At 47.9% G+C, this 25,886-nt stretch overlaps 1 protein-coding gene across 1 annotated transcript; it reads right to left on the bottom strand.

Moving 5' to 3' along the window:
• Positions 1 to 20,863: 20,863 nt before the first annotated feature.
• On the bottom strand, positions 20,864 to 24,004 carry LOC123757799 (autotransporter adhesin BpaC-like). The gene has a single exon (XM_045741632.2). The coding sequence runs from the start codon at positions 24,002 to 24,004 to the stop codon at positions 20,864 to 20,866; it is 3,141 nt and encodes a 1,046-aa protein (XP_045597588.2).
• Between the last annotated feature and the right edge of the window lie 1,882 nt (positions 24,005 to 25,886).

The following is a 25,886-nucleotide window of genomic DNA, read 5'->3' as shown; positions in this document are numbered from 1 at the left end:
CTGCAATCCTCATCTGTCACAACTCTTCTCATCAACTTTGCATCATCCGCAAACATCGACATGTAGGACTCTACGCCTGTAAACATGTCGTTAACATATACAAGAAATAGAATTGGTCCCAGCACCGATCCTTGTGGTACTCCACTTGTTACTGTTCGCCAGTCCGACTTCTCGCCCCTTACCGTAACTCTTTGGCTCCTTCCTGTTAGGTAGTTCCTTATCCATTCTAGGACCTTTCCCCCCACCCCCGCCTGCCTCTCGAGCTTGAACAGCAGTCTCATGTGCGGTACTGTATCAAAGGCTTTTTGGCAGTCCAGAAATATGCAGTCTGCCCAACCATCTCTGTCCTGTCTTATCCTCGTTATTTTATCATAGAATTCCAGAAGGTTTGTTAGGCACGATTTCCCTGTCCAGAACCCATGTTGATGTTTGTTCACAAACCTAATGTTCTCCAGGTGTGCAACCAGTCGTAGCCTAATTATTCTTTCCAGTATTTTACAGGGGATGCTTGTCAGTGATACAGGTCTGTAGTTAAGTGCCTCCTCCCTATCTCCTTTCTTGAAGATCGGCACGACATTTGCCTTCTTCCAGCAACTGGGCAATTCTCCTGACATAAGTGACTCATTAAAGATCATTGCCAGAGGCACGCTGAGGGCCTGTGCTGCTTCTTTTAGTATCCACGGTGATACTTTGTCTGGTCCAACTGCTTTAGTTGCATCTAGAGTTGTCAACTGTTTCATTACCTCCTCTGCTGTCACCTCTATATCTGATAGTCTTTCATCTAGGGTAACCCCTTCCAACAATGGGAGCTGCTCAGGCTCGGTAGTGAACACTCCATGGAAACTGGCATTCAGTGCCTCGCAGATTTCCTTGTCACTTTCAGTATATGCCCCCTCTGTCTTCCTTAGTCTTGTCACTTGGTCGTTCACCGACATTTTTCTTCTTATTTGACTGTGTAGTAACTTAGGTTGTTTTTTCGCTTTGATTGCAATATCGTTCTCATAGTCCCTTTCCGATGTTCGTCTTATGTTAATGTAATCGTTCCTAGCTCTGTTGTATCTGCTTCTGTTGTCCTCTGTTCTTTGTCTTCTGTACTTCCTCCACTCCCGCCTGCTGGCCATTTTTGCTTCCTGACACTGTCTATTAAGCCATGGGTTATTATATTCCTTCTTATTTTTTCCCTTTACCGTTGGTATATATCTCTCTTCGGCCTCCTGGCATTTCTGTATGACTAGGTCCATCATATCTTGGACTGTTTTTCCTCTAATTTCTTCCTCCCACTGCACTTCACCCAGATAGTCCCTCATCCTCATATAGTCCTCTTTCCTGTAGTCAACTCTCCTTTCCCAGATCTCTTGTCCCATGGTCATAAGTTTGAATTCCATCATGTAGTCAAAGACTAGGACACAATGGTCACTGGCCCCTAGAGGTATTTCATGCTCTAAATTCTCGATATCTTCTACGTTCTGGGTGAAAATCAGGTCTAATAGGCTCGGTGCATCTCCTCCTCTTTCCCTTGTGTCTTCCTTCACATGTTGTGTCAGGAAATTCCTGTCTATAACATCTACTAATTTTGCTCCCCACGTTTCGTCCCTCCATGGGGATTCCTTGATTCCCAATTTATCTCTCCATGATTTAGGTCCCCCATGATCAGCAGCTTCGCTCTCATTCTGTGGGCTAGTGTTGCTGCCTTCTGCAGTTCATCTATACATGCTTTGTTGTTGTCATCATACTCCTGCCTGGGTCTTCTACTGTTTGGTGGGGGATTGTAGATTACCATGATCACAATCTTCCTCCCATCTACTGTCAGAGTTCCATGTATGAAGCTTGTGCACTCATTGGTAACTCGATTTCCCAGGTCTTCAAACTTCCATTTCCGCTTTATTAGGAGTGCTACTCCCCCTCCCTGTCTCTGTGTCCTCTCTTTTCGTATCACCTGGTACCCTTCAGGAAAGATTGCATCTGAGATCATGTCATTAATTTTAGTTTCCACAATTGCAACTATGTCAGGATCTGCTTCACTCACTCTTTCTTTTATCTCTTCTGCTTATTTATCTCTTCTGCTTCTGCTTCTGCTGTGTGTATGTGTGTGTGTGTGTGTGTGTGTGTGTGTGTGTGTGTGTGTGTGTGTGTGTGTGTGTGTGTGTGTGTGTGTGTGTGTGTGTGTGTGTGTGTGTGTATGTGTGTGTGTGTGTGTGTGTGTGTGTGTGTGTGTGTGTGTGTGTGTGTGTGTGTGTGTGTGTGTGTGTGTGTGTGTGAGTGTGTGTGTGTGTGTGTGTGTGTGTGTGTGTGTGTGTGTGTGTGTGTGTGTGTGTGTGTGTGTGTGTGTGTGTGTGTGTGTGTGTGTGTGTGTGTGTGTGTGTGTGTGTGTGTGTGTGAAAAGAAATAGTTTGCTAGTAGTTAGTAACAGTTGATTGATTAACAGTTGAAAGGCGGGCCGATAGAGCAGAGCTCAACTTCCATATGCACAACTAGGTGAATATAACTAGGTGAATACACACCCAGGAAGCAGCCCGTAGCAGCTGTCAATCTCCCTGGTTTCTATTTACTGCTAGGTGAACACGTGCATAAGGGTAAAAGATACTCAGCCCATTTCTTCCCGCCTCCGCCCGGGATCGAACCTGGACCCTAGGACTATGAATCCCGAGCGCTGTTCACTGAGCCAGCCTCCAAGAGCCTGCCACCCACCACACAGATGTACTGGCTCCGTGCTTCTTGATCACTCCATCTGAGGGTTTGTTTGTCCTTAGATGCTAGCTCCTGGGCCCCAGCTGTTGGTGTGGCAGGAAGGTTTACCTCCTGCTTCACCACCTCTTCTCTGCACCCCCCCCTGCTCCTCCTCCACCTCTCTCCCCCCACACCGGACACTCACCTCCGCACATCCGGTCCACTCACCCCCCAATGTCCGGTCGCTGGGAGAGTGGGGGGGGGGGCGGTGTTTAGAGTTGGGGGGACCGCTGTGGGGAGAGTAGTGTGTGTAGTGTGTAACCTTGAGACACGCTCCTACTCCACACCCCCTTACTCTCACCCCCTTACTCTCACACCTTACTCTCACCCCCTTACTCTCACCCCCTTACTCTCACACCTTACTCTCACCCCCTTACTCTCACACCTACACTCTCCCCTTACTCTCACACCTACACTCTCCCCTTACTCTCACACCTACACTCTCCCCTTACTCTCACACCTACACTCTCCCCTTACTCTCACACCTACACTCTCCCCTTACTCTCACACCTACACTCTCCCCTTACTCTCACACCTACACTCTCCCCTTACTCTCACACCTACACTCTCCCCTTACTCTCACACCTACACTCTCCCCTTACTCTCACACCTACACACCTACATTCTCCCCTTACTCTCACACCTACACTCTCCCCTTACTCTCACACCTACATTCTCCCCTTACTCTCACACCTACACTCTCCCCTTACTCTCACACCTACACTCTCCCCTTACTCTCACACCTACACTCTCCCCTTACTCTCACACCTACACTCTCCCCTTACTCTCACACCTACACTCACCCCTTACTCTCACACCTACACTCTCCCCTTACTCTCACACCTACACTCTCCCCTTACTCTCACACCTACACTCTCCCCTTACTCTCACACCTACACTCTCCCCTTACTCTCACACCTACACTCTCCCCTTACTCTCACACCTACACTCTCCCCTTACTCTCACACCTACACTTACCCCTTACTCTCACACCTACACTCTCCCCTTACTCTCACACCTACACCAACACCAACACAACTACACCTAACTAAAATGTGGGCAGAATGCATTTTCTTGGACTGCCAGAAAGCCTTTGACACAGTACCTAATAAAAGCCTGTTACGAAAGTTGGAGCAACAGGCAGGAGTAAAATGTAAGGTGCTCCAGTGGATAAGGGAGTATCTAAGCAATAGGAAACAGCGAGTAACGGTGAGGGGGAAGGCATCAGAGTGGCGAGATGTCACCAGCGGAGTCCCACAGGGCTCAGTACTTGGACCCATCCTGTTTCTAATATATGTAAACGATCTTCCAGAGGGCATTGCCTCCTTCCTCTCAATGTTTGTTGATGATGCAAAAATTATGAGAAGAATCAAGACAGATGAATATAGACAGAGACTACAGGATGACCTGGACAAACTGGAGGAATGGTCTAGAAAATGGCTACTAAAGTTCAACTCAGGTAAGTGCAAAGTAATGAAATTAGGGGAAGGGAGCAGGAGGCTGAACACAAGGTAACATCTGGGAGGTGAAAGCCTGCAAGAGTCAAATAGAGAGAGAGATCTGAGGGTTGATATCACACCGAACCTGTCCCCAGAGGCCCACATCAAAAGAATGTCATCAGCGGCATATGCTAGACTGGACAACATGAGAACTGCTTTTAGAAACTTGTGTAAGGAATCGTTCAGGACCTTGTATACCACTTATGTCAGACCAATCCTGGAGTATGCAACGCCAGCCTGGAGTTCATACTTAGTTAAACACAAGACAAAGTTAGAGAAGATTCAGAGGTATGCCACCAGACTCGTCCCGGAACTGAGAGGTATGAACTTCGAGGAAAGGCTAAAAGAGCTGAAACTCACGTCCCTGGAAAACAGAAGAGTAAGGGGAGACATGATAACAACCTACAAAATTCTCAGGGGAATTGACAGGGTGGACAAAGACAAACTCATTAGCACAGGTGGAACACGAACAAGGGGACACAGGTGGAAACTGAGTACCCAGATGAGCCACAGGAACGTTAGAAAGAATTTTTGTCAGTGTCAGAGTAGTTAACAGGTGGAATGCATTAGGCAGTAATGTGGTGGACTTCATACACAGTTTCAAATGTAGATATGATAGAGCCCAGTAGGCTCAGGAATCTGTACACCAGTTGATTGACAGTTGAGAGGCGGGACCAAAGAGCCAGAGCTCAACCCCCGCAAGCACAAATAGGTGAGTACTAATCCCCCCTTTACCCTATTCCTTGTTAATCATTCTGTCATTCTCAACATTTCTTTCCTTTTCTTTTGCGCATCTTCCATCACCTTGTCTCCGTCCCTCTCCCTCTCCGTCCTACCACTTCCCCTCTCTACTATTTATCTCTTCCTCTCCCCTTTTTCCCCGCTCTGCTTCTCTCACTCCGAGAGTTGTGTTCCCCGCGCGTATTACACTTTTTGTTCTTTTGTTCACATCCGGCTGAGACGAGTGAACATCTGCGCTGGTTAGTAGTCAGATTTATTACCAGTCCTGGATCACCGCCAGTATCACCAGGGAGTCCTGGATCACCTCCAGTATCACCAGGGAGTCCTGGATCACCGCCAGTATCACCAGGGAGTCCTGGATCACCTCCAGTATCACCAGGGAGTCCTGGATCACCGCCAGTATCACCAGGGAGTCCTGGATCACCTCCAGTATCACCAGGGAGTCCTGGATCACCTCCAGTATCACCAGGGAGTCCTGGATCACCTCCAGTATCACCAGGGAGTCCTGGATCACCTCCAGTATCACCAGGGAGTCCTGGATCACCTCCAGTATCACCAGGGAGTCCTGGATCACCGCCAGTATCACCAGGGAGTCCTGGATCACCTCCAGTATCACCAGGGAGTCCTGGATCACCGCCAGTATCACCAGGGAGTCCTGGATCACCTCCAGTATCACCAGGGAGTCCTGGATCACCTCCAGTATCACCAGGGAGTCCTGGATCACCTCCAGTATCACCAGGGAGTCCTGGATCACCTCCAGTATCACCAGGGAGTCCTGGATCACCTCCAGTATCACCAGGGAGTCCTGGATCACCGCCAGTATCACCAGGGAGTCCTGGATCACCTCCAGTATCACCAGGGAGTCCTGGATCACCTCCAGTATCACCAGGGAGTCCTGGATCACCTCCAGTATCACCAGGGAGTCCTGGATCACCTCCAGTATCACCAGGGAGTCCTGGATCACCTCCAGTATCACCAGGGAGTCCTGGATCACCTCCAGTATCACCAGGGAGTCCTGGATCACCTCCAGTATCACCAGGGAGTCCTGGATCACCTCCAGTATCACCAGGGAGTCCTGGATCACCTCCAGTATCACCAGGGAGTCCTGGATCACCGCCAGTATCACCAGGGAGTCCTGGATCACCTCCAGCATCACCAGGGAGTCCTGGATCACCTCCAGTATCACCAGGGAGTCCTGGATCACCTCCAGTATCACCAGGGAGTCCTGGATCACCTCCAGTATCACCAGGGAGTCCTGGATCACCTCCAGTATCACCAGGGAGTCCTGGATCACCTCCAGTATCACCAGGGAGTCCTTGACCTGTCTCCTGGCCAGCCACTGCCCCCCTGACCTGTCTCCTGGCCAGCCACTGCCCCCCTGACCTGTCTCCTGGCCAACCACTGCCCCCCTGACCTGTCTCCTGGCCAACCACTGCCCCCTCTGACCTGTCTCCTGGCCAGCCACTGCCCCCTCTGACCTGTCTCCTGGCCAGCCACTGCACCCCCCTGACCTGTCTCCTGGCCAGCCACTGCCCCCTCTGACCTGTCTCCTGGTCAGCCACTGCCCCCCCTGACCTGTCTCCTGGCCAACCACTGCCCCCCCTGACCTGTCTCCTGGCCAACCACTGCCCCCCCTGACCTGTCTCCTGGCCAACCACTGCCCCCTGACCTGTCTCTTGGCCAACCACTGCCCCCTGACCTGTCTCCTGGCCAACCACTGCCCCCCCCCCCCTGACCTGTCTCTTGGCCAACCACTGCCCCCCCCCCCCTGACCTATCTCTTGGCTAGCCCCTGTCCCCCTGACCTGTCTCCTGGCCAGCCACTGCCCTCCTGACTTGTCTCCTGATGATAATGATCATCATCATCATCATCTTAACCTAAACTCAGTCATGCTTCAGCCTGACGTAACCTTGAAAGAATGCTATAATTCTAGAGTAACTTGTTCACAGGAGTACTCTCACTATGGAACAAGTTATTCTGTAGCTTTAGGACATGTAAGGCATAGTAACTATAAGGTAAGCGCACTAGGCCGTGCTGCTATAAGCACATATATAGCAGTACCTGCCTGCTATATAGTCTGTTGACAAGCCGCTGGGGACTGAGCACCCTGTCACGAAGCCGTCCTCAACCGCTTCTACAACCGCAGATCGGCGCCGTTACTAACCAATGTGGGGCGCCGGAGGTAACCAATATGGGTTGGGGTGGGGACGTGGCTAGCCAATATGGGTTGGGGTGGGGGCGGGGCTAACCAATATGGGTTGGGGTGGGGGCGGGGCTAACCAATATGGGTTGGGGAAGGGGCGGGGCTAACCAATATGGGTTGGGGTGGGGGCGGGGCTAACCAATATGGGTTGGGGAAGAGGCGGGGCTAACTAATATGGGTTGGGGAAGGGGCGGGGCTAACTAATATGGGTTGGGGAAGGGGCGGGGCTAACCAATATGGGTTGGGGTGGGGGCGGGGCTAACCAATATGGGTTGGGGAAGGGGCGGGGCTAACCAATATGGGTTGGGGTGGGGGCGGGGCTAACCAATATGGGTTGGGGAAGGGGCGGGGCTAACCAATATGGGTTGGTGTGGGGGTCCATTAACTGGGGCAATAAGAAACTCATCAACTAGGCCAGGAACTGTTAATTAATACATGGAGTAAGCCAATTACCCTCAACAGAGGACCTTAATTACTAACTAATTGGTAGTTATTTAGTGGTTGTCATGACGATGGTCGCTATAAACCCATGTCTGAGCCCCATGATGTATGTTATGGGGGGACTACCTCCCTTGTCTGAGTACAGCCCCATGATGTATGTTATGGGGGGACTACCTCCCTTGTCTGAGTACAGCCCCATGATGTATGTTATGGGGACTACCTCCCTTTTCTGAGTACAGCCCCATGATGTATGTTATGGGGACTACCTCCCTTGTCTGAGTACAGCCCCATGATATATGTTATGAGGACTACCTCCCTTGTCTGAGTACAGCCCCATGATGTATGTTATGGGGGGACTACCTCCCTTGTTGTAACTCGATGGATAGAAGTAAACTAGTTCTTGAACTACTGCTAGTACTACTACTTCATCAACATCAACTACTACTTTAACTACCATTATGACTACTACCACTACTATAATGACTACTATTAGAACAACAACAACAATCACTATTGTTACCACTACTACTACTTCTACCAGTATTACTACTATTACTGCTACCACTACTACGTCTTCTACTTCTACTAATACTTCCACTACCACTACTACCAATACTACTTCTAGTTCTACTACTACTATTTCCACTATTACTACTACCTATACTAATATCAATACAACTACTACTACTGCTGCCATTTTAACAACCAACTACTTCATGGGATATCTGGGATCTATCAGTTGATTTTGTAAACCAACCCAAGAAAGATAGTGTGCACTCTACAATAATTAAAACAGTTAACACTGTGCAACATCACTGAGAGACCTCAGAGTATGGGTAACTATGTGTATCAGTGCTATACCGACGGTTCTGTAGAAGGTGGACGATGTACCGGATGCGTAATATATTTGAACAATCTTCTCTCGTACATACAGCAATGAAGCGCGTCAATGACTGGGCAAGTACAACTGAAACCGAACTTGCAGGCATATACCTTGCCAATGAATTTTTAAAAGACAAAGGCAGTGGACTTATATACTGTGACTCGCAGAGTGCACTCCTGGCATTGAACGCACATAGTAGTGACACCCAGAAAAAAGTCAGTGATATTCGAGTGAATGTTTTAGCTGCTAAAGAGAACAGATTTGAAATTAAATTCCTATGGATACCATCACATGTTGGCATGTCAAGGCATGACACTGTTGACATGCTTGCAAAGACAGCCCGTGGAAAACCAGTAGATGAAATTTGATATAGGTGTTTCATTAGCAGTGACAAAGAGAATACTTAAACTAATAATCAATGAAAATCTTATTGGCCTAGCAAGTTTACAAAGACCGGAAAGTTGTAGCATTAAATATTATGATAGATATCGTGAGGAGACATTCACATATGGGACTAATAGAACAAGAACCCGGCAATGTGATGTTATAGTGGCCAGAATACGCCTGGGATATAGACGTATCTGGCAGCTTTCTCAAAACCTAAATGTCGAGTACACAATGTGTCAACTTTGTGAAAGTGTTGGAATACACCAAGTGTCAACTTTGTGAAAGTGTCGGAATACACCAAGTGTCAACTTTGTGAAAGAGAAAACATGCACTCTCTTGAACATTATATTGTAGAATGTCCCATACTGACTGACTTTCGCCCTCCTGGGCTAAGGTATGCTGAACTCTGTAGTTACTATATGAGTACTGGAACACTTGATGATATATTGGACTTGTACCCAAGACTGACTATGTAATACATCTTGTATACAAGATTTGTGATTTAACTATAACCTGGGCTTGTTGAAGCATCTTATTCACCTGCATTGGTTAAGGTTTAATGTCACACGAGTGCCTATAGATGCTATCTTACCCTGCCAGAGTAGGAGAGACATATGTATATATATATGTGTGTATATATATATATATATATATATATATATATGTGTGTATATATATATATATATATATATATATATATATATATATATATATATATATATATATATATGTATATATATATATATATATGACAATGTCAGACCACGGAGGAAAAATGAAACAGGAAATTTCCTTAAGTACTTTCGTATATTAAATACATCTTCAGAAGGTCTTCTGAAGATGTATTTAATATACGAAAGTACTTAAGGAAATTTCCTGTTTCATTTTTCCTCCGTGGTCTGACATTGTCACATTCTTAATCACGTGTTTATTTTCGTGATATACACACACACACACACACATATATATATATATATATATATATATATATATATATATATATATATATATATATATATATATATATATATATATATATATATATATATATATATATATATATATATATATATATATATATATATATATGTGTGTGTGTGTGTGTGTGTGTGTGTGGATATGTATAGGTATATGTATATGAGTGTGTGTATTTGTATACAAGGTATGTAGAAGCTGATCAGAATTGCATTTCACTTTTGTAAACGTACATTAATGACACTATGTAAAAGACACCTCGAACAATATTTATGTAGGATAGACGTAAATCTGTGTATTTATGTCTGTATAGGTTAGTTTAGCATTTTAAAAGCACCGAATCACCTTCTGTGGTTGAGTGTTCAATAAACCCCTGAACTATATGTTTAACACATCTCTAACCCTGTCCATGGAGGACAAAAGAAAATGTATTTATCCTGATTAGCATTGTAAATGTGTGGCCACGTCTGTGGTAGAAAATATTACTACTACTACAAATACTACTCACTACTACTACTACTACCAATACTACTACTAATGCTACTACTACTACTATTTCAACTACTAAAATACTACTACTACTATTTTAATTATTACTACTACTACTATTTCAACAGCTATTACTACTCCAACTACTACTACTACTAATACAACTATTACTATTTCAACTACTACTACTACTACTACTACTAATAGTGCTACGTCACCTCCAGCTGTCTGTCCTGCCACGTAATGACTGTGAGTGTACACTGTACCGTGCCCTTGACTGTTGTGAGTGTACACTGTACCGTGCCCTTGACTGTTGTGGGTGTACACTGTACCATGCCCTTGACTGTTGTGGGTGTACACTGTACCGTGCCCTTGACTGTTGTGAGTGTACACTGTACCGTGCCCTTGACTGTTGTGAGTGTACACTGTACCGTGCCCTTGACTGTTGTGGGTGTACACTGTACCATGCCCTTGACTGTTGTGGGTGTATACTGTACCGTGCCCTTGACTGTTGTGGGTGTACACTGTACCGTGCCCTTGACTGTTGTGGGTGTACACTGTACCATGCCCTTGACTGTTGTGGGTGTATGCTGTACCGTGCCCTTGACTGTTGTGGGTGTACACTGTACCATGCCCTTGACTGTTGTGGGTGTATACTGTACCGTGCCCTTGACTGTTGTGGGTGTACACTGTACCATGCCCTTGACTGTTGTGGGTGTATACTGTACCGTGCCCTTGACTGTTGTGGGTGTACACTGTACCATGCCCTTGACTGTTGTGGGTGTATGCTGTACCGTGCCCTTGACTGTTGTGGGTGTACACTGTACCATGCCCTTGACTGTTGTGGGTGTATACTGTACCGTGCCCTTGACTGTTGTGGGTGTACACTGTACCGTGCCCTTGACTGTTGTGGGTGTATACTGTACCGTGCCCTTGACTGTTGTGGGTGTACACTGTACCATGCCCTTGACTGTTGTGGGTGTACACTGTACCATGCCCTTGACTGTTGTGGGTGTACACTGTACCATGCCCTTGACTGTTGTGGGTGTACACTGTACCATGCCCTTGACTGTTGTGAGTGTACACTGTACCATGCCCTTGACTGTTGTGGGTGTACACTGTACCATGCCCTTGACTGTTGTGAGTGTACACTGTACCATACCCTTGGCTGTTGTGGGAGTACACTGTACCGTGCCCTTGACTGTTGTGAGTGTACACTGTACCATACCCTTGGCTGTTGTGGGTGTACACTGTACCGTGCCCTTGACTGTTGTGAGTGTACACTGTACCATGCCCTTGACTGTTGTGGGTGTACACTCTACCATACCCTTGACTGTTGTGAGTGTACACTGTACCATACCCTTGGCTGTTGTGGGTGTACACTGTACCGTGCCCTTGACTGTTGTGAGTGTACACTGTACCGTGCCCTTGACTGTTGTGGGAGTACACTGTACCATACCCTTGGCTGTTGTGGGAGTACACTGTACCGTTCCCTTGACTGTTGTGAGTGTACATTGTACCATGCCCTTGACTGTTGTGGGTGTACATTGTACCATGCCCTTGGCTGTTGTGGGTGTACACTGTACCGTGCCCTTGACTGTTGTGAGTGTACACTGCACCATACCCTTGGCTGTTGTGGGTGTACACTGTACCGTGCCCTTGACTGTTGTGGCTGTACACAGTACCGTGCCCGTGACTGATGTGAGTGTACACTGTACCATACCCTTGGCTGTTGTGGGTGTACACTGTACCGTGCCCTTGGCTGTTGTGGGAGTACACTGTACCGTGCCCTTGACTGTTGGGGCTGTACACAGTACCATATCCTTGGCTGTTGTGGGTGTACACTGTACCGTGCCCTTGACTGTTGTGGGTGTACACAGTACCGTGCCCGTGACTGTTGTGAGTGTACACTGTACCATACCCTTGGCTGTTGTGGGTGTACACTGTACTGTGCCCTTGGCTGTTGTGGGTGTACACTGTACCGTGCCCTTGGCTGTTGTGAGTGTTCACTGTACCATACCCTTGGCTGTTGTGGGTGTACACTGTACCGTGCCCTTGACTGTTGTGAGTGTACACTGTACCGTGCCCTTGGCTGTTGTGTGAGTACACTGTACCGTGCCCTTGGCTGTTGTGGGTGTACACTGTACCGTGCCCTTGGCTGTTGTGGGTGTACACTGTACCGTGCCCTTGGCTGTTGTGGGTGTACACTGTACCGTGCCCTTGGCTGTTGTGGGTGTACACTGTACCGTGCCCTTGGCTGTTGTGGGTGTACACTGTACCGTGCCCTTGGCTGTTGTGGGTGTACACTGTACCGTGCCCTTGGCTGTTGTGGGTGTACACTGTACCGTGCCCTTGGCTGTTGTGGGTGTACACTGTACCGTGCCCTTGACTGTTGTGAGTGTACACTGTACCGTGCCCTTGGCTGTTGTGTGAGTACACTGTACCGTGCCCTTGGCTGTTGTGGGTGTACACTGTACCGTGCCCTTGGCTGTTGTGGGTGTACACTGTACCGTGCCCTTGGCTGTTGTGGGTGTACACTGTACCGTGCCCTTGGCTGTTGTGGGTGTATACTGTACCGTGCCCTTGGCTGTTGTGGGTGTACACTGTACCATACCCTTTGGCTGTTGTGTGAGTACACAGTACCGTGCCCTTGACTGTTGTGAGTGTACACTGTACCATACCCTTGGCTGTTGTGGGTGTACACTGTACCGTGCCCTTGGCTGTTGTGGGTGTACACTGTACCGTGCCCTTGACTGTTGTGAGTGTACACTGTACCATACCCTTGGCTGTTGTGTGAGTACACTGTACCGTGCCCTTCACTGTTGTGGCTGTACACAGTACCGTGCCCTTGACTGATCTTGCACAGTTGAAGTTCCCAGCTGCTCTGGGTGAATGTGTACAAATAATGTTTACCACTTCAGACTATTTCAGATGTTTAGACTACTTTAGACTACTTTAGGCTACTTTAGACTACTTTAGGTTATTTATGACTACTTTAGGCTACTTTAAACTGCTTTAGGTTACTTTAGACTACTTTAGGCTACTTTAGGCTACTTGAGACTACTTTAGGCTAAAGTAAGCTTATAACTACTTTAGACTACTTTAGGCTACTTTAGACTACTTTAGGCTACTTTAGACTACTTCAGGTTACTTTAGGCTACTTTAGACTACTTTAGGCTACTTTAGACTACTTTAGGCTATTTTAGACTACTTTAGGCTACTTTAGACTACTTTAGGCTACTTTAGACTACTTTAGACTACTTTATGCTACTTTAGACTACTTTAGACTACTGTATGCTACTTCAGACTACTTTATGCTACTTTACACTACTTTAGATTACTTTAGGCTACTTTATGCTACTTTAGACTACTTTAGGCTACTTTAGACTACTTTAGGCTACTTTAGACTACTTTAGGCTACTTTAGGCTAATTTAGACTACTTTAGGCTACTTTAGACTTCTTTAGGCTACTTTAGACTACTTTAAGCTACTTTATGCTACTTTAGACTACTTCAGACTACTTTAGACTACTTAGACTACCTTAGGCTACTTTAGACTACCTGCTTGCCAGATAGTCTAAGCCTCTTCTCAACTACTCTGCCGTGTTGGGAACTTCTTGCCCCATTGCTCACCTAATTTATCTCTCATGTCGACGTTGCTACCAATTTCCTCTGCTTTTCTACCTATTTAGTTACCCCTCTTCTTTCCCATCTTCTTATAATTGGGCTCTTCCCTCTCCCTCTCTCCCCTCCTCCCTCCCTCTATACCCCATAACCTCTGACTTGGATAATAATCTACTCTGCCTCCCCTCTCTCTCTCTTTTTATCATCTATATATTGTGATGGAGTGACAGGGAAGACACCGGATATGACGGGGATGAGAGAGAGAAGGGGGAGGATTGACTGGGCGTCATTCAGTAAGTTTCCAACCAAACCCCCCTTTCACCTAGTAGTAATTCAGGACCTGGTTGTAAGCCGATTGGCGGATGGTGTTGTAGGGAACACAAGTAGGGAAAGGCTTACCATGAGCTATGGGAAGGGAAAGCTCGCAGCCAGTTAACAGGAGTGGGCAGTCGTCCGCTTGTAACAAACTAGGTTTGTTGTAAGAAATTATTTATTATAGGTTCATTATTTAGTCTATGGAGTCTTGAAGGTTGGAGTGAGAGGGAAGTCTACCTCACTTTGGAAAGGGGAAGGTCCTCACTCGGGGATTAGGACAGTACTGTATATACGGGTCGCCAGCTCTCCTTGGTTTTAAAGTAACACTTTGAGTCATTCAGGTATTAAAGTAACTGTAATTAATAACTCCCTGTTGTCGAGCATGTTGATTAAATTAACGTCAGTTATGAGTGTAGAATCAAATCCCCTTGTTAATATTGTATGCAATAATACGGAGATTATGTTTAATAACCAGCCGGGTTAAATATGAATGTAAAGGGTGAGATCTGGGTCGTATACCGTCAAAGAGACAGTGACGTCATGTAGCTTTGAGAGGTACTACTTCGCCGGGCGACACATCTGACCTACCAGGGGTCGAGGTTAGGCGCCCGACGTGACCACAATCTTCCATATTTACTAATTCATATTGTACAAATTAAAGTCCACTAAAGAATATTGTAATTGATATAGCTTTTGTCAAGATGACTAATGTAATTAGCACCAGTTAAATGATAATTCAACCATCTGGGGTTTGCCAGTAATTAGGATTAGTTTGTTCAATTCACCCTACTTTGTAATTGATAACTAGGCGGAGGAATACTAGGGCAGCTCTCTCGGCTTGAGAGAGGAGGAGGAACAGTCAGTGTAGGCTGGACATCCAGTGGGGGCACTAGACCTCTCCCCACAGGCTAGGCGGAACACCGGGTCAGGCTGTGGTATTATGGTATATGTTTTCTTGACTTGGTATGCTGTAGGAGCCCACACAGCTTTTGTTATAGGATTTACATTGCCGTTAGGTAGGGTTTTATTCACGGTATTTGTGAAACATTATTTTTGATGCATAATTTTCATTAATAAATAAGTTATAGAATTTATTTTGTTGAGTGGAATTTACTTCTTTTTATTTTTTTCCACATTATTTTTGAACGCAAGCCTCACGTCTACACCTAGTCTCCTCATGCAAACCAACAAGCATTTAATTAATTAAAAAAGATAATCCCTTTTCTTTTAAGTTCCACATTAACGTAGAGCTTACCCGTCCCTTTCATATCATTGGGGATAGAATTTCGCGGGACGCTTAAGTTAATTAATGGTATCCTGCTTTCTATCAGTTGAGGAATTTACTAAGAACAGCAGGACGGGTGACATGTCCCGTCACGCAGGGTGCAGTCGCACCTCCACAGATCTCCAGATCAGCTCTTCATACGGTAATGGCTTGAAAGGGCCACCGTGTATAGCTATTCATGCTCGTGCCACCTTTTGGGTGGCTTAATCTTCATCAATCAATCAATCAGAACAGCAGGTGGTGGCGGCGAATTTTCAGAGTTGTCAGTTTAACATATAAAGGTGCAGTACGTCTAAGTTCGTGAGATCTGAATGGTCAAACATTTAGATCTCGAGGAAATGTACTGAAGGTTACTCAGCACAACTCTGGATTCTGTATATATATCTTTAACTTTTCTTCAATAACGACCAACTTTTAACCAGTAGTGATTGATTGATTGATGAAGATTAAGCCACCCAAGAGGTGGCACGGGCATGAATAGCCCGTAAGTGGTGGCCCTTTCGAGCCTTTACCAGTATCAAAAGATGATACTGGAGATCTGTGGAGGCGCAACTGCACCCTGCGTGACGGGAGATGTTTCCCGGACCAAGTGGTGACCAAATGGTGCCAGTAATGAGGTTAAAGGTTGGCACCCATAACACGCTCCTGTACCCTCCCTGTGTGTATAACTAGTAGAGTAAGGCTTAGAACATGCCGCCATAACTAACTGGTCAATAAGAACACCCCACCATAACTAACTGGTCAATAAGAACACCCCACCATAACTAACTGGTCAATAAGAACACCCCACCATAACTAATTGGTCAATAAGAACACCCCACCATAACTAATTGGTCAAAAAGAACACCCCACCATAACTAACTGGTCAATAAGAACACCCCACCATAACTAATTGGTCAATAAGAACACCCCACCATAACTAATTGGTCAATAAGAACACCCCACCATAACTAATTGGTCAATAAGAACACCCCACCATAACTAATTGGTCAAAAAGAACACCCCACCATAACTAACTGGTCAATAAGAACACCCCACCATAACTAACTGGTCAATAAGAACACCCCACCATAACTAATTGGTCAAAAAGAACACCCCACCATAACTAATTGGTCAATATGAACACCCCACCATAACTAATTGGTCAATATGAACACCCCACCATAACTAATTGGTCAATAAGAACACCCCACCATAACTAACTGGTCAATAAGAACACCCCACCATAACTAATTGGTCAATATGAACACCCCACCATAACTAACTGGTCAATAAGAACACCCCACCATAACTAATTGGTCAATAAGAACACCCCACCATAACTAATTGGTCAATAAGAATACGCCGCCATAACTAACTGGTCAATAAGTTAAGTGACTTCCCAGAAGTCACTTGTCAGTCAGAGTGAGAGGGTGTATTAGCTGGAGCTCCGATTGTAGTAATATTATCATTCCAATAATGGAAGGTGTTGGGAAGGAAGTGATGAATCTAGTTGGAGCTCTGAGGACAGAGTTGGATTTCCTACGGGAGAAGGTACGCCACCTGAGACATCACGAAGAAACAAAGGAGGAGACCAGTACTAAAAAGACCTCGTCTTGGAAAGTCATAAAGGACAGGGGTCTTAAGAAGACTTTGACAAAGCCGCCTACAGATATCCTAAGGACTTCTAACTCATTTGCCGTGTTGGAGGATGAGTGTTGTGGTGAGCCTGCAGTTTGTTCGAAAGGGAAAGCAACGAAGAGCAACGAAGCGCAGGTCCCTCAAAGTGCTCAAAAAGTAATGGAAGTACCTAAGAGAATTTTGGTTGTAGACATTAACAGGTGATGTATTTGGATAGAACGTTTTGTGCCAGAGATAGTGGGAACAGGTTAAGGGTTTGCTATCCGGGAACTGGAATTGGAGATATTGCTGGCAACATGAATGATGTTGCTGGAAATGGGAACAAACCCATCATTTGTATCATTGCAGGGGGTAATGATGTTGGACGAGTTAGGAGTGAGGAACTCATACAGAGGTTTAAGACAGTCATAGAATTAGTTACGAGCAAGGAAGGAATCCCGATCATATGTGGCATTCTTCCAAGAAAGGGAGTTGGAAATGAATGGTTGTCGAGGGCACTTGGTGTCAATTGCCGGCTGGAAAGAAATTAAATGTATGCTCATGATGGGGTGCATCTATCGAGGGCTGGGGTTGTTGTTGTTGCGAACTCGTTGGAATCAGTGGTTAGAGGCGTTTGTTCGGGTTTGGGTTTAAACTGTTAGCAGATAGTGGTATGGGAATTGATATGGAGAAAGAAAGTAATAAAAGTATGTCACACACAGAGACCACACTAATGTGATGCATCAAATGAACAAATCCACAAGGGCCGTGACGAGGATTCGAACCTGCGTCCGGGAGGATCCCAGACCCTGCCTTAATCTATTGACATAGCTCGGGTGCAAGGGGGGGGGGGGGAGTGGTTGTGTAAAATCCTGGTTTGTGCCTCGGAGAGACTACGGGATCCAGTAAGTTCAGTATAGCTTCAGTTTCAACCCTTTTACCCTGTCGTAGCTCAGTCGATTAAGGCAGTGTCTGGGATGCCCCGGGACGCAGGTTCGAATCCTCGTCACGGCGCTTGTGGATTTGTTCATAAAAGTATGTGTTTGTGGGAGAAACAAATTGGCAAAATGAACAGGGAAAGAGAAGGGCCTCAAAATAACAATACACTTAGGGCATATTACACTAACAGTAGAAGTCTAAGAAACAAAATAAACGATTTAAATGCGCTTCTCTGTACAGAAAAAAGTAGATATTATTGCACTTACCGAAACGTGGATGAATGTAGAAAATAGAGAACTATTAGCTGAATATCATATAAATGATTTAAACTATTTCACACAGATAGATATATTAGACGAGGAGGGGAAGTAGCCATATATGTTAGGGGAAATTTGAAATGTAGTCTTAAAGAGGGAATCAAAACTGAGCCACACACAGAAACTATTTGGATAGAATTAAACGAAAAAGCAAATAATATTATAATAGGAGTTATATATAGGCCACCAAATTTAGACAGAATGGAAGCAAAGCATCGATGGGATGAAATATCTAGAGCATCTAAGTTTAGCAGTATTTGTATCTTGAATGACTTTAATTTTAGTGGAATAAATTGGTTTAACAAAACAGGGAATAATGAAGCAGAAGATTTTCTAGAATTAATTGACGATTGCTTTCCTACGCAAAAAATTAAGGAACCAACGCAGGAAAATAATATTTTAGATTTACTGTTAACTTACAGGGAAACAAATTAATGACATTGAAATAGGGAGTGAGCTAGGGAACAGTGATCACAAAGAAATCAGATTTAGCATAGAATGGAATAGACCTGTAGGAGAAAATTCTGTTAAAGTGCCAGATTTTCGAAAAGCGGATTTTAATAGCCTAAGAAATTTTTTGGGTCAAATAGATTGGAAACTCTTGGGTATGGGGTGTGGGCCGGTCTTAGAGCGAGACATGAACCCAGCGATAGGTGACGTAAAAGGGGATTTCGATGTGGATTTAATATATAACTTATTTAAAAATGTTCTGAGCAAAGCACAGGAACGTAGTATACCATACAATTTGAATAAATCGAATACTAATCACCCAAAGTGGATAACAAAGGATCTGAAGAACTTTATAAGTAAAAGGAGAGCGTGGTACAAAAGGATTAGGAATGGGCAAGTCAGTTTAGAACAGGAATTCGTACAAAAGGTTAGAAATGTTAAAAAAAGAGATAAGGAAAACAAAAAGATACTATGAAGGTCGTATAGCTGAGCAAGCAAAGATTGACTCCTTTACTCCAGGAGTCAGCCCCTTCTACACCAGGAGTCAGCCCCCTCTACTCCAGGAGTCAGCCACCCTCTACACCAGGAGTCAGCCCCCTCTACTCCAGGAGTCAGTCCCCTCTACACCAGGAGTCAGCCACCCTCTACACCAGGAGTCAGCCCCCTCTACACCAGGAGTCAGCCCCCTCTACACCAGGAGTCAGCCCCCTCTACACCAGGAGTCAGCCCCCTCTACACCAGGAGTCAGCCCCCTCTACACCAGGAGTCAGCCCCCTCTACACCAGGAGTCAGCCCCCTCTACACCAGGAGTCAGCCCCCTCTACACCAGGAGTCAGCCACCCTCTACACCAGGAGTCAGCCCCCTCTACACCAGGAGTCAGCCACCCTCTACACCAGGAGTCAGCCCCCTCTACACCAGGAGTCAGCCCCCTCTACACCAGGAGTCAGCCCCCTCTACACCAGGAGTCAGCCCCCTCTACACCAGGAGTCAGCCCCCTCTACTACAGGAGTCAGCCACCCTCTACACCAGGAGTCAGCCCCCTCTACTCCAGGAGTCAGCCCCCTCTACACCAGGAGTCAGCCACCCTCTACACCAGGAGTCAGCCCCCTCTACACCAGGAGTCAGCCCCCCTCTACACCAGGAGTCAGCCCCCTCTACACCAGGAGTCAGCCCCCTCTACACCAGGAGTCAGCCCCCTCTACACCAGGAGTCAGCCCCCTCTACACCAGGAGTCAGCCACCCTCTATACCAGGAGTCAGCCCCCTCTACACCAGGAGTCCGCCACCCTCTACACCAGGAGTCAGCCCCCTCTGCACCAGGAGTCAGCCCCATCTACACCAGGAGTCAGCCCCCTCTACACCAGGAGTCAGCCACCCTCTACACCAGAAGTCACCCCCCTCTACACCAGGAGTCAGCCCCCTCTACACCAGGAGTCAGCCCCCTCTACACCAGGAGTCAGCCACCCTCTGCACCAGGAGTCAGCCCCCTCTAGACCAGGAGTCAGCCACCCTCTACACCAGAAATCAGCCCCCTCTACTCCAGGAGTCAGCCCCCTCTACACCAGGAGTCAGCCACCCTCTACACCAGGAGTCAGCCCCCTCTACTCCAGGAGTCAGCCACCCTCTACACCAGGAGTCAGCCCCCTCTACTCCAGGAGTCAGCCCCCTCTACACCAGGAGTCAGCCACCCTCTACACCAGGAGTCAGCCCCCTCTACACCAGGAGTCAGCCCCCTCTGCAACAGGAGTCAGCCCCCTCTACTCCAGGAGTCAGCCCCCTCTACACCAGGAGTCAGCCCCCTCTACTCCAGGAGTCAGCCCCCTCTACACCAGGAGTCAGCCCCCTCTACACCAGGAGTCAGCCCCCTCTACACCAGGAGTCAGCCCCCTCTACACCAGGAGTCAGCCCCCTCTACACCAGGAGTCAGCCACCCTCTACACCAGGAGTCAGCCCCCTCTACACCAAGAGTCAGCCCCCTCTACACCAGGAGTCAGCCACTCAGTGTAGCTTGGTGGCCACTCAGTGTAGCTTGGTGGCCACTCAGTGTAGCTTGGTGGCCACTCAGTGTAGCTTGGTGACCACTCAGTGTAGCTTGGTGGCCACTCAGTGTAGCTTGGTGACCACTCAGTGTAGCTTGGTGGCCACTCAGTGTAGCTTGGTGACCACTCAGTGTAGCTTGGTGGCCACTCAGTGTAGCTTGGTGACCACTCAGTGTAGCTTGGTGGCCAATCAGTGTAGCTTGGTGACCACTCAGTGTAGCTTGCTGAGCACTCAGTGTAGCTTGCTGAGCACTCAGTGTAGCTTGGTAGCCACTCAGTGTAGCTTGGTGAGCACTCAGTGTACCTTGGTGGCCACTCAGTGTAGCTTGGTGGCCACTCAGTGTAGCTTGGTGGCCACTCAGTGTGGCGTGGTGGCCACTCATTGTGGCTTGGTGGCCACTCAGTGTAGCTTGGTGGCCACTCAATGTAGCTTGGTGGCCACTCAGTGTGGCGTGGTGGCCACTCAGTGTGGCTTGGTGGCCACTCAGTGTAGCTTGGTGGCCACTCAATGTAGCTTGGTGGCCACTCAGTGTAGCTTGGTGGCCACTCAGTGTAGCTTGGTGGCCACTCAGTGTAGCTTGGTGGCCACTCAGTGTAGCTTGGTGGCCACTCAGTGTGGCGTGGTGGCCACTCAGTGTGGCTTGGTGGCCACTCAGTGTAGCTTGGTGGCCACTCAGTGTAGCGTGGTGGCCACTCAGTGTAACGTGGTGGCCACTCAGTGTAGCGTGGTGGCCACTCAGTGTAGCTTGGTGAGCACTCAGTGTAGCTTGGTGAGCACTCAGTGTAGCTTGGTGGTCACTTAGTGTAGCGTGGTGGCCACTCAGTGTAGCTTGGTGGCCACTCAGTGTAGCTTGGTGGCCACTCAGTGTAGCTTGGTGGCCACTCAGTGTAGCTTGGTGGCCACTCAGTGTAGCTTGGTGACCACTCAGTGTGGCGTGGTGGCCACTCAGTGTGGCTTGGTGGCCACTCAGTGTAGCTTGGTGGCCACTCAGTGTAGCTTGGTGGCCACTCAGTGTAGCGTGGTGGCCACTCAGTGTAGCTTGGTGGCCACTCAGTGTAGCTTGGTGGCCACTCAGTGTGGCTTGGTGGTCACTCAGTGTAGCGTGGTGGCCACTCAGTGTAGCTTGGTGGCCACTCAGTGTGGCATGGTGACCACTCAGTGTAGCGTGGTGGCCACTCAGTGTAGCGTGGTGGCCACTCAGTGTAGCTTGGTGGCCACTCAGTGTAGCTTGGTGGCCACTCAGTGTAGCTTGGTGGCCACTCAGTGTAGCTTGGTGACCACTCAGTGTAGCTTGGTGGCCACTCAGTGTAGCTTGGTGACCACTCAGTGTAGCTTGCTGAGCACTCAGTGTAGCTTGGTAGCCACTCAGTGTAGCTTGGTGAGCACTCAGTGTACCTTGGTGGCCACTCAGTGTAGCTTGGTGGCCACTCAGTGTAGCTTGGTGGCCACTCAGTGTGGCGTGGTGGCCACTCATTGTGGCTTGGTGGCCACTCAGTGTAGCTTGGTGGCCACTCAATGTAGCTTGGTGGCCACTCAGTGTGGCGTGGTGGCCACTCAGTGTAGCTTGGTGGCCACTCAATGTAGCTTGGTGGCCACTCAGTGTGGCTTGGTGGCCACTCAGTGTAGCTTGGTGGCCACTCAATGTAGCTTGGTGGCCACTCAGTGTAGCTTGGTGGCCACTCAGTGTAGCTTGGTGGCCACTCAGTGTAGCTTGGTGGCCACTCAGTGTAGCTTGGTGGCCACTCAGTGTGGCGTGGTGGCCACTCAGTGTGGCTTGGTGGCCACTCAGTGTAGCTTGGTGGCCACTCAGTGTAGCGTGGTGGCCACTCAGTGTAACGTGGTGGCCACTCAGTGTAGCTTGGTGGCCACTCAGTGTAGCTTGGTGGCCACTCAGTGTAGCTTGGTGACCACTCAGTGTAGCTTGGTGACCACTCAGTGTAGCTTGGTGGCCACTCATTGTAGCTTGGTGGCTACTCAGTGTAGCTTGGTGGCCACTCAGTGTAGCTTGGTGGCCACTCAGTGTAGCGTGGTGGCCACTCAGTGTAGCTTGGTGAGCACTCAGTGTAGCTTGGTGAGCACTCAGTGTAGCTTGGTGGCCACTCAGTGTAGCTTGGTGGCTACTCAGTGTAGCTTGGTGGCCACTTAGTGTAGCGTGGTGGCCACTCAGTGTAGCTTGGTGGTCACTCAGTGTAGCTTGGTGGCCACTCAGTGTAGCTTGGTGGCCACTCAGTGTAGCTTGGTGACCACTCAGTGTGGCGTGGTGGCCACTCAGTGTGGCTTGGTGGCCACTCAGTGTAGCTTGGTGGCCACTCAGTGTAGCGTGGTGGCCACTCATTGTAGCGTGGTGGCCACTCAGTGTAGCTTGGTGGCCACTCAGTGTAGCTTGGTGGCCACTCAGTGTGGCTTGGTGGTCACTCAGTGTAGCGTGGTGGCCACTCAGTGTAGCTTGGTGGCCACTCAGTGTAGCTTGGTGGCCACTCAGTGTAGCTTGGTGGCCACTCAGTGTGGCGTGGTGGCCACTCAGTGTGGCTTGGTGGCCACTCAGTGTAGCTTGGTGGCCACTCAGTGTAGCGTGGTGGCCACTCAGTGTAACGTGGTGGCCACTCAGTGTAGCTTGGTGGCCACTCAGTGTAGCTTGGTGGCCACTCAGTGTAGCTTGGTGACCACTCAGTGTAGCTTGGTGACCACTCAGTGTAGCTTGGTGGCCACTCATTGTAGCTTGGTGGCTACTCAGTGTAGCTTGGTGGCCACTCAGTGTAGCTTGGTGGCCACTCAGTGTAGCGTGGTGGCCACTCAGTGTAGCTTGGTGAGAACTCAGTGTAGCTTGGTGAGCACTCAGTGTAGCTTGGTGGCCACTCAGTGTAGCTTGGTGGCTACTCAGTGTAGCTTGGTGGCCACTTAGTGTAGCGTGGTGGCCACTCAGTGTAGCTTGGTGGTCACTCAGTGTAGCTTGGTGGCCACTCAGTGTAGCTTGGTGGCCACTCAGTGTAGCTTGGTGACCACTCAGTGTGGCGTGGTGGCCACTCAGTGTGGCTTGGTGGCCACTCAGTGTAGCTTGGTGGCCACTCAGTGTAGCGTGGTGGCCACTCATTGTAGCGTGGTGGCCACTCAGTGTAGCTTGGTGGCCACTCAGTGTAGCTTGGTGGCCACTCAGTGTGGCTTGGTGGTCACTCAGTGTAGCGTGGTGGCCACTCAGTGTAGCGTGGTGGCCACTCAGTGTGGCTTGGTGGCCACTCAGTGTAGCGTGGTGGCCACTCAGTGTAGCTTGGTGGCCACTCAGTGTGGCTTGGTGGCCACTCAGTGTAGCGTGGTGGCCACTCAGTGTAGCTTGGTGGCCACTCAGCGTGGCTTGGTGGCCACTCAGTGTAGCGTGGTGGCCACTCAGTGTAGCGTGGTGGCCACTCAGTGTAGCTTGGTGGCCACTCGGCGTGGCTTGGTGGCCACTCAGTGTAGCGTGGTGGCCACTCAGTGTAGCTTGATGGCCACTCAGTGTGGCTTGGTGGCCACTCAGTGTAGCGTGGTGGCCACTCAGTGTGGCTTGGTGGCCACTCAGTGTAGCGTGGTGGCCACTCAGCCTCTGCCTGAGAAAATACTGGTTTAGGATACTGATTGTCCCCATCTGGTCCTCCTTACAGAACGTCATATGTGGATTTATATTTTTCCTTAAGTCCAAAACTTATCGTACTGGCATATGGGAGCGGCTCGCAAAACTGACCTACTGTCCCGTTTCCTGTTTTGGGTTCTCTGGCAGGGAGCCGGTCGGCCGAGCGGACAGCACGCTGTACTTGTGATCCTGTGCTCCTGGGTTCGATCTCAGGCACCGGCGAGAAACAATAGGCAGAATTTCTTTCACCCTATGCCCCTGTTACCTAGCAGTAAAATAGGTACCTGGGTGTTAGTCAGCTGTCACGGGCTGCTTCCTGGGGGTGGAGGATTGGTCGAGGACCGGGCCGCGGGGACGCTAAAGCCCCGAAATCATCTCAAGATAACCTAGGTTAGGATAAGGGCACCTTAGTATGACAGTTTATGACGTTGGTAAATCTTAGGGTGGCGGGCTGATTGATGACTGTCTAGGGGCAGTCTGATTGATGACAGAAACCCACACAAAAGACCAGATGGATAGTGAAATCTGGATTCCGAATTATATTCTATATACATGTGACAGAGTAATTAGGTCAAGTGGAGGAGTAGGTCTGTATAATATTAAAGAGGAGCTGGCATGTACAGAGCTCCTGAACTCGTCAAATGAGGTGGTAGATGTACTGGGAATCATGGTAGAAAATATGAATCTACTAATTATTTTAATATACAAACCGCCAGGTGCAACAGTTGAGGAATTCACTGAACAGATCCACAAAATAGAGAATATCCTTCATAACCTAGCAAACCCAGTACCAGATATCATCTTCCTTGGAGACTTCAATCTACCCAGTTTAAAATGGAGAACAGTAAACAATAACATTATAGCAGGAAATCAACCTGGAAATAACCAACCACAGGCCAGAGAACTACTGAGATTCTGTGACAAATTCTCGCTCAGTCAGCAGATTACAGAACCAACTAGGAACGAAAACACGCTGGATCTGATATTCACGAACAATGATGAGCTAATCAGAGACATTACTGTCTCAGACACTACGTACTCGGACCACAAGCTCATTGAAGTGCAAACTAACATTAATAACGGTAGTAGGCCCAAGAGAAACAACAAGCGAGCAGGGCTATTCAATAAATTCTATTTTAATAATAAGAGGATAGACTGGAAGAAAATAAACAGGGAACTTACAAACATTCAAAGGGAAAATGTTCTAAGAAATAAAAATCCTACACAAGGAATAGAAAAACTGACTTCTGAAGCATATGAAATCTGTCTGAAACATGTTCCTTTGAGGAAAGCCAGAAAGAGGTCCCATGTAGAAAGATAACGCAGACGACATTACAAAAGGAGGAAGAAATTAACGGAAATGCTTAAG

This window comes from Procambarus clarkii, chromosome 40 (genome assembly GCF_040958095.1).
Source record: "Procambarus clarkii isolate CNS0578487 chromosome 40, FALCON_Pclarkii_2.0, whole genome shotgun sequence".
Taxonomy (NCBI): domain Eukaryota; kingdom Metazoa; phylum Arthropoda; class Malacostraca; order Decapoda; family Cambaridae; genus Procambarus; species Procambarus clarkii.
Note: the sequence above shows the minus strand (reverse complement) of the source record. Positions and strands in the feature narration are given on the sequence as shown.